This window comes from Panthera uncia, assembly GCF_023721935.1.
Source record: "Panthera uncia isolate 11264 chromosome A3 unlocalized genomic scaffold, Puncia_PCG_1.0 HiC_scaffold_11, whole genome shotgun sequence".
NCBI lineage: Eukaryota > Metazoa > Chordata > Mammalia > Carnivora > Felidae > Panthera > Panthera uncia.
In genome coordinates, this window is record NW_026057578.1 from 53930419 (window position 1) to 53940398 (window position 9980).

Here is a 9980-nt window from a genome sequence, read left to right on the forward strand (position 1 = left end):
AGACACCTGTAAGACTGGAATGGCACAAGAGTCTTGCAAAATCCTCACGAGCGCATGTGCATTTTACCCGCTGGACGGACCCCCGTCCCGGTCCTTCTTTCAAGGACATGAGTGCCCCTGTGACCTGAGAGAAAAATCCTGGTCGCCTCCCTCTGACAGCATTGTCCAAGATTTGCCCCCGTTTATGGCTTCATGTTAAAGGGGAGGAAAACTTACTGTCCCAGAGCTGTCCTGATATGCTCGCTTTCCACCAGTAGACAAGAAACCAGCTGCTAATAACCCTAGTGGGAGGGAGGGAGGGATGTGAGAAACGGAGGAAAGTTGTGCCCCGAGCGCTTGCAGACCCTCTTTGGCTCCGGCCCCTTTACCAACTCTGCTGTTGGGCCTTTGGGGGCCCAGCCTGGTCTCCGCCTGCGGCACTTTTCAAAGGGCGTGGTATTTCTAACTCCCTTTCAGCCTTTCTTTCTCATTTCCTAAGGTCTTATTTCTGTCCTGGTTTGGTTTTTTTTGTTTGTTTTTATTACCACTTTAAATTCCACGTCTCCCGATTTCCGCTCTTCTGGTTATACTATTTATCTACTGTTTATTCCTTCCTCCTTAGCTGGAACTCTCATTCCCGTGTTTATTTCAGGAAGCTTCTTCTCCGCTCTCTCCCTTTTTTGTTTGGTTTGCTCTTTCCCACCAAGAGCGAAGGAAAGTTCATGTGATTTGCTTTTCTTCCCCTCTTTTCCTCCCAACCTTCATCACTGCGTTTGGTTGCAGAAGTGATGGTAACACATCCTCTGGGCAGCACGGCCCTGTGTGTGTTCATCAGGACACATGGCAGCATTCATGCCAGAAACATCCATCACTCCTGTAGTGAAGTAGGCACCCAAGGCTACCAGGGCCCGGTGGGGGGGAGATGCAGTCCAGCGGCAAATATTTGAGTACTTACTGCCAAGTGGGCTTTGGTGGAGAACAGAGTTTAACAGAGTGTGTACTGGGAGGACGTGAGCTAACCTGAGGGGTGGGAGCCAGGCTGGTGTTGAGGGAGGGGTGCTCTGAGAGAGTGACCCTGTGCTGAGCATGTCAGAGCTAGCCGCGTGGGGATGTGGGGTGGGGGCATGGGACCCGGAGTCCAGACGCAGAGAGGAGAAGGATGTGTGTTTCATCCTGAGCAAACCTCTTCAATACACACATGCCTTCTGCATTCACATAGATACCTTGCAACAGAGTATACTTTGCATAAGTCCTGTTCCAACGATGAAATTAAAAAAAAAATTTTTTTTAAATATTTATTTATTCTTGAGAGAGAGAGACAGAGCGCGAGTGGGAGAGGGACAGAGAGAGAGGGAGACACAGAATCCAAAGTAGGCTCCAGGCTCTGAGCTGTCAGCACAGAGCCCTATGTGGGGCTCGAATCCACAAACCGTGAGATCATGACCTTAGCCAAAGTCAGACTCTTAACTGACTGAGCCACCCAGGTGCCCCCTAGTGGTGAAATTTATAGGAAGATCAGTAATGCTTTATAGTTTAATGAAAAGATATGATAAAGGGAGTCCTAAACACTGGCACCTGCTTTGTCTTTAGCTATGAATTCTCAGGCAAGTGGCTTAATTTCTCCAGGTCTCAGTTTTGTTCATCTGTAAAATGAAAATGATATCTGTATTATTTCAAGGTCTTTATACAGTTGAGCCTTGAACAACACGGGGATTAGGGGTACCAACCCCCCTGTGCAAGTTGAAAATCCACATAAAACTTTTGACTCCCCAAAAACTTACCTACTAATAGCCTGAGGTTGACCAGAAGCCTTACTGATGACCTAAATCCTCGATTAACACATATGTTGTATGTTATATGGATCGTATACTATGTTATTACAAGAAAGTAAGCTAGAGCAAAGACCATGTTATTCAGAAAATTCTAAGGGAAAATACATTGACAGTACCATACCGTGTTGATCGAAAGAGATCCACATAGATGTGGACCCGCGCAGTTCAAACCCGCTGCTCGAGGACAAGACTGTCCTGACTGTAAGGACGAGAGGTGGCAGTGGATGATGGGGCCACGTTACGGAAACAAGATGCATGAACCTGCCAAGGACAGGTGTCTCCACTCCATTCTCCATGGTTCTGTGGAGCTGAGACCCGCCCGTCCCTCGTCCACTGTTGAAATAAATACGAAAAGCAACAACATGAAAAGAAAAACACTGAGTAAAGTTGAGGTGTTGATGACCAGTTCTATCACATGTGGCTTCTCACTGCATTCTTAGCGGCATGACGGCGTGAGAAGGCAGGCCCTGGGCGCATTGTCCCCCCGCTCTGTCCAGGGGGCCGCCCCTGACTGCAGCCTCGGTGGGCACCGGGCCCACGGTGTCCAGGCCTCTCCCGTCTTCCACCACTAGGAACCGCGTTGTAAGTGGTGTTTGCAAGTTTAGCACCCAGAGGGAGGCGCGGGGAGCTTTGCACATGACCTGCCCGCGGGCACAGGGCTGGTGAGGGGAAGGGTGAGAGTTCACATCTGAGTCTCCTTGAGGCTGCCTCTGGCCGCACCCCTCCCCAGCACGGCCCCTTGCACAGCGGCCACGCAGAGCTGGCTTGTGGCACCTGTACCTTCAGATGCCCCAGCATCCCGAGGGGCTGAGGTCACGGCTGGGATCCGCAGCACTGCACTGAGAGTATACAGAGGGGGAGTCCAGAGCGACTGTCAAGTCAGGGGAGCCGTTTCTGGGTGACCTTTAGCCAACACCGGCCGTGCTCTGGATGGGGACGTCGCATCCCCCGGAGGCCGTGAGGCCTCGGGAACCTGAGCCTCTGCCTCCTGCCTCCTGCAGCCTATCACCACGGGAGGCGTCACGTACCGGGAACAGCCCTGGCACCGGGAATGCTTTGTGTGCACGGCCTGCAAGAAGCCGCTGTCGGGGCAGCGCTTCACGTCCCGGGACGAGTTCGCCTACTGCCTGAGCTGCTTCTGTGACTTGTACGCCAAGAAGTGCGCCGGCTGCACCAACCCCATCAGCGGTGAGTGTCCCCCAGGCCCCCACTCACGCACGGCCACCTGCTCTCCCTCACTCAGCCATCCCAGGGATGGACAAGATACCGGACTTTGGCCCCCGAATATGTTTACCTACCAAGACTCCGGGCCTCGCTGAGGTTCTGAACAGGCCGACACTTTCTGCCTCTCTTGCTTTCCTGTCCTCGTTACACTGGGGCCACTTCGGCAGGGGACGCTGCCCCTCTAGCTCACCTGATCACTGAAACCCATACGGCCTGTTCTCAAGAGGTCTGTTATTTCTGCTTTTGGTTGGGTTATCTCCACGTAGCAGTCTGTGAGTCTATGGCACCCGGAGAGGCACAACAAAACTGGCATTTCCAGGCGAGCCTCTCCCTGTGTTTCTAAAGGTGCTCCCTGGCATCTTCGAGGGACTTGTCTACCACCAGGGCATAGCTTCACGAGGGCAGAGGGCAGTGTTCGAGGCGGTTCTCCCTTAGCCCCCAAAGGCTCCCGCAGAGCAAGAGCCCAAAGTCTGGCTGGCATTGTACTAAACGGTTAGACGTGCCGGGAAATGGAGCGTGGAGGACAGATGGCTGGTCAGACTCAAGTCCTGTAAATGTTCACCACGCATCACCACACGAATCAGTGACTGGGCCAGAGGGAACCGTGAAAATTCCAGACTGACAGAGGAAAAGTTCCGTGACCTGGGATTCCCAGCTCTGCTACATTTGGGTGACTGGCTGATCCCTGTCAGTGGCAGATGGCAGACACGTGTAATGTAAATATAGCTGCGTGGCCAAATGGCGTCCCTGTGTAGCTTTGCAGTGTAATCACACAGACAGATTTCACAACTCCTGTGTGCTTGTCCGTGACTTTCTTTTTCCTGGGGTCTGGAGCTGAGTGCATCTAAATGCACCTTTTTTTTTTTTTTTTTTTTTTTACGTTTATTTATTTGAGAGAGAGAACCTGAGTGGGGAAGGGGCAGAGAGAGAGGGCTAGAGAGCGAATCCCACACTGCCAGCGCAGAGCCTGACACGGGGCTCGAACTTACGAAACTGCAAGATCATGACCTGAGCCGAAGCCAAGAGTGGGACGCTTAACCGACTGAGCCACCCAAGCGGCCCTAGAACTGAGTGCATCTAACTCAGCCAGCTCACCCGATGTAGGAAGCCCCAGGTCACTAAAATAATCCTTGATGCGTAATCCAGAGCTCGTATTTCCATATGAAATTAAAATGTAAAGAAGTCCAACATTTAAATTTTTCTGTTAATTCGATTCCAGCCATATATACCAGATTGCCCCCTTAGAATCATGTAGAGAGAAGAAAAGCAGTCTTTTGATTGATCCAACAGATTAATCTTGAATACTGTTTTTACAGTAACATCTGTGGAAGTAAATGTTTATAAAATTAGGCTTCATATGGGGCCCCTGGGTGGCTCAGTTGGTTGGGCATCCGACTTCAGCTCAGGTCATGATCTCACAGTTCGTGAGTTCCAGCCCCACATCGGGCTCTGTGCTGAGAGCTCAGACCCTGGAGCCTGCTTCAGATTCTGTGTCTCCCTCTCTCTCTGCCCCAACCCTGCTCATGCTCTGTCTCTCTCTGTCTCTTAAAAATAAATAAATGTTAACAAAAATTTTAAAACAATAAAATTAGGCTTCATGAAGCAATATAATCTAGCTAAAAGCGCTTTGAAATAGAAAGTATCAGATATGTGTCGTTATTCCCCTGGTAGCACTGAAAAACAGAAACACCACTAGGAAAACAGTGAGGAGCGTTGCTTCTCTGAAGTGCAGAGAGTAATGTTCTGGAACCTACGGAGGAACTTCGAAGTTGCAGCTGAAATGTACTTTTAGCCGAATCCCCATTTGCAGGAGATTGTGCATTTAGATTCGGTTTTTAATAGATCCTTACTCAGCAATTTTTCTTGTCAGCAAAATCTAAATGATTTTTGCAAATAAATCACTGCACATCCTATGTGCAGTGATGCTAAATCCACACATGCGCACAGTCCTCGTTACTCTGAGTCCGTATCTGCAAATTCACTGACCTTTGTTTGAAAGTCCCAAATCAACACCATGTCACATGCACCCCCAATGGAGGCGGAACGAGGTTGACGCTCTGCCTTGTTTTCGACTAGCATACTATAACCATGACCTGTTTAGTGCCATGTCGTGGTCTGTTTAGTGCCATGTCGTTAGCATTTTGGTGCTTTTTGTTGGCAATTTCGATGCTTAAAATAGCCCCCAGGGGGCAATGCAGATGTGCTGTGTTCCTGAGTGCGGGAAGGCTCTCATATGGAGAAAACAACACGTGTTAGATGAGCTTCCTTCAGGCTGGAGCCATGGTGCCATTGGCCGCAAACCTCAAATAATGAGAGTTGACGTATGTACCTCTTGCCTTTAGAAGGATTCATCCTCCTTGGGCTGCTTTTGGCTCTCATTTCTGTGACCTGCCCCATTGATTGGCATTTCAAGGCAACCGTGGAGTTTCTAATCCACCTGGGACAGCACCCAGCATAGCTCCTACGCTAACATCCTTCTTCATCCTCTTCAGTTCGCTCAGTGCCGAGAAGAAACACATGTACCTTCTAACTGTTCTGCAGCCCCCGCCCCTGAATCAAGTTAAAGGGTTGCCTGAGCCTCTGGTTTTTAAACATGGGTGCATATGTGAAACGCCTGGGAAGCTTAAACAGTTACTGCTGCCTGGGTTATGATTTAATTGGTAGGGGTTATGACCTGGGTGGTAGGATTTTGAAAAGCTTCCCGGGTGATTCAGATCTGCAGCAAAGTTTGAGACCCTTGGGCCTAAATTACTGGCTTGGTTCTGCCGCAGGGCCAGGGCATGCACTCTGTGACCACAGCCCCCTTACAGGTCTAGTATTAGTAAAGGCAATCAGCGTTTTAGTAACATTGCATATTCAGGATACCTCTGCTTTTAATTTTTTTTATTTTATTTTTGAGAGGGAGAGACAGAGCGTGAGCAGGGGAGGGGCAGAGAGAGAGAGGGAGACACAGAATCCGAAGCAGGCTCCAGGCTGCGAGCTGTCAGCACAGAGCCCGACGCGGGGCTCGAACCCACAAACCACGAGATCGTGACCCGAGCCAAAGTCAGACGCTCAGCCCACTGAGCCACCCAGGCACCCCCAGTATACCTCTGCTTTTAAAGCTATGGGGTGTTCAGGAAAAGAGTCAAAAAGCTTTCCTAGTGCATACCCCACCCTCCGCAGGGCTAGAGAGGCATTAGAAGGAGCACAGAACTGGTGTCTAATTAGCTGAGGGGGATTAGCTCATAAGTCTCCCCCAGGTGAAAGGACTTAATGCCCCAAGCCAACCTAGCCAATTAAGTTACAAAAGGAACTAGCTGTTGAGTGAATTGCAGACTTCTCATGCTTTATATTTTATTATAATGGACTTCAAACCATTATAAATGGAGCAGTCAGTGTGGTTACTTTCTTTTTTACTGGGGTAGATTGAACCACTATTTCTACAAAGAACTCTTTGTAATTAGAATTCATGATCCAGATTTCACCAGAATCAATCACAAACTTTTTTTTTTAAGTTTATTTATTTTGAGAGAGAGAAAGAGAGAGGCAGAAGCAGAGGGAGAGAGAGAGAATCTCAAGCAGGCTCCGCACTAGCAGCACAGAACCCAACGTGGGGGTTGAACTCATGAACTGTGAGATCATGACCTGAGCAAGAACCAGGAGTCGGATGCTTAACTGACCGAGCCACCCAGGTGCCCCTCGATCACAACTGTGAATGACCCTGTGCATTTCATTCCATTTTATTCCAGGTGGCTCAGTGACAGCACAGAGCGACCGGATTTTAATAGGTGGCCAGTGTACCTTAAACATTTGATAAGAAGTAGTCCTCAAACAAGAGTCAAGCGCCGAACTGACTTACCACTTTTCTTGCTTAAAGTATCAGATGGCTTACTGCCCACACATCATAATGTGCCCCCACCCACCTTAGCAGCCCACCTTCCACCTCTCACACGGAAGTTCATGCTGCCGTAGCTTATCTCCTGACATTCCCACCGCAAGAAATGTCCACACCCACATACCACATACCGTTTCTTTTGTGAGGCCTTTCCTGGCCATTCCAGAGAAAATTAGCCTATGCCCCTTCTCTCCCCACCCTTCAGCACTTCATTCATCAAATCACAAACTATTTGAGCTCCAGGCAGGAGGCACCCAGCGAAGGAACAAGAGAAATCAGCGACCGGTCTCCTGGAGTTTCCTTCCGATGGGACAAACACACACACACACACACACACACACACACACACAGTGGGCTCTTCGTAAGTATAGCACTGATCACACAGATCTGGAGCCAGTTTATGTACCTGCTCCTGCTGAGGTTTGTGAACCCCTCAAGGCTGTGCGGGGTGTCTGATTCCCACGTGGACCCCCGGCACCCAGTCGTTAGAACTCGCACTCCCCACTCCCCGGACTGCACAATCCAGCTTTGAGACGGGAGCAAACCAGAATTCCTCCTGCAGGGCCAGGAGCCTGCTTCTGACTAGCAATGTCCTCCCCCCACCCCCCGCCCCCGGTGTTCTTTCTTGTCTGTTCACAGGACTGGGTGGCACAAAGTACATCTCCTTTGAGGAGCGACAGTGGCACAACGACTGTTTTAACTGCAAGAAGTGCTCCCTCTCCCTGGTGGGGCGAGGCTTCCTCACAGAAAGAGACGACATCCTGTGCCCGGACTGTGGGAAAGACATCTGAAGTCCACACCGCTGACTGCTGGCGACACTCACGGATTTATGTACGCTCTCCTTCTCAGCCAGGCAGTATTGTGTCTGGTCTCCACCGGCCGCGTTGAGACTCTCCTCTTGTGCTTTTCTCAGTGATATCCACATTTGTTTAAACCCTTTAATCCTTTGTACTAGTTCAGTCCCAGGGAAGGAGGAAATCCCTGTGTAAACCCTCGGTGGGTAGCTGGTTTTGGAGTTTTGTAATCAAGCAAGGCAAATCCAAGTGCAAAAATCCTTTCGAATGACAGCTTTGTAAATGTATCTTTCTTTCACTGCGTATTTAATTTTTAAGTGCAATTAACATGTCACGAACTTGAGTTTCCCAAACCACACGAGATAATGCAGAGTAGGTATTTACAAGTATGTAACTTCCTGTCATGTAAGCCCTAAAGCAAGATTATACAGCTTACAATAAAGTTATCCAGAACAAAATGGCCACACAGCGTGTGAAACAATGATTAAACACTGAAGTTCTGAGCACCGCGGTATAAAACGCTTTATCGTATGTTCCGCTGATCGCTGTATGAAGTGCACGTTCAGACGGGCTGGGTCAGCGTTCACTGAAATTACATCACACCTTTCAGTGCAAAGAAGGCCTTCAGTCAGCAGCACAGCCTCTCTCTTGCTACCTTCTCTTTGTGCCTCTCTCCCAAATTCTCTTGCTCTGCATTGGATGCAGCAGCATAAACTCCAGAATATGAGCAGCAGAAAATGAACTAATGACAGTGAAGGCAGTTGGGGGGGGGGGGCACTTTTTCTTTTTAGAGAAAGAGAGAGAGGATGCAAGCAGTAAAGAGAGGGACTCTTTTCAAGTTTGTTTACTTTTGAAAGAGAGTGAGCGTGAGGGGCAGAGAGGGAGAGGGAGAGAACGAGAATCCCAAGCAGGCTCCACACTGTCAACACAGAGCCAGAGGGGCTCAAACTCACAAACAGTGAGATCATGGCCTGGCCCGAAATCAAGAATCAGACACTTAACTGACTGAGCCACCCAGGTGCCCACTGAGGTTTTTCTTTCTTTTTTCTTTTCTTTCTTTTTCTTTCTTTCTTCTTTCTTCTTTCTTTCTTCCTTCCTTTCTTTCTTTCTTTTTAAAATTTTTTAACATTTTTATTTATTTTTGAGACAGAGAGAGAGCAGGGGAGGGGCAGAGAGAGGAGGAGAGAGAATCCCAAGCAGGCTCTGCACTGCGAGCACAGAGGCCGATGCGGGGCTCGAACTCACGAGTTGTGAGATCATGACCTGAGCTGAAATTCAAGAGTCGGCCACTTAACCAACTGAGCCACCCACGTGCCCCATTGGGGTCACTTTTCTTAACAGAGCTCTTTCCCAATGCCATGGGTCCATATCCTACCTTGACTTGCCTTCTCGTTCATAAAGTGAAGGATTTCAAAAGGATACAAGCACCTTGAGGCCAGAGATGACCTCTTGTTCATCTGGGTATTCCCAACACCCTAGCAATTTAGGGCATGCTTTGGAAGCCTTCAGTGTTTCTGAAAGGGGGGAAAGGAGAGAGAGAGAATCGTGGCTATAAAGATGTGAGCTCCTAGTTTGGCATTAGTCTGTAAAACCATCTGTGAAAGCATGGTATACGACCGGAAAGCACTGAGCCAATTTATGAGACACGGCAATGTGTATTTCTCTTTACAGAATGGTAACACTAGTGATTTGTGTCCTTAGTTTACCATAAAACGATAGGCCATGCAACAGAAAACTCTGGTGGAAATCAAGTCCCACCGATGCTGAGCGTGTATGAAGTCAGTCTCTTAACCTGAGTGCCAGTGCATGTGAGAAATGTCTGAGACAGGCCATCTGAGGACTCCACGACTCGCGAGTCGTTTTGCCTCCTCCTACTTCATGGGATAAAAGTGAAAACGTTCCTGCAAGCGTGCCTTTTGAAACAAAAATAACAAAATTCAAAATAAAAAGGTAAAAGCTTTGCGAATCTCATTGTGGAGCAGCTTACCTGTTCCTCATTAGACCAACAGAGACACTGGACGCGCCCAACCTTAAATTAATGGTAGGGGAGGTTCTACTTCTAGTAAGGAGCTCCTGTTGGGCTCCAATAGCTTTCTGGACAAAAATATTTAAAAATCTTCGAAAACCCTGGTGCACGACCCAAAGCAGGAACACTTGGGAGGGGAGCAGATACCTGAAGAAGAGAATGGCGGTGGGTAGGTTTCCCATTTTCATGGCTTTTACCGAGGGGCGGGTCCCAAAGGGGAGCTAAAACTCTGTTAGAGAACCTATGAT

At 48.9% G+C, this 9980-nt stretch overlaps 1 protein-coding gene across 3 annotated transcripts in view; it reads left to right on the forward strand.

Annotated features, from left to right (window-relative positions):
* The window catches only part of FHL2 (four and a half LIM domains 2), a 65404-nt gene extending 57240 nt beyond the window's left edge, over window positions 1-8164 (forward strand). For all 3 annotated transcript variants that reach the window (XM_049651247.1, XM_049651246.1, XM_049651245.1), the window contains exons 5-6: window positions 2813-2999; window positions 7552-8164. In XM_049651247.1, the coding sequence (XP_049507204.1) occupies window positions 2813-2999; window positions 7552-7703 (339 nt within the window). In that variant the 3' untranslated portion in view covers window positions 7704-8164. The remainder of the gene's footprint in view (window positions 1-2812; window positions 3000-7551) is intronic.
* Window positions 8165-9980: the final 1816 nt, after the last annotated feature.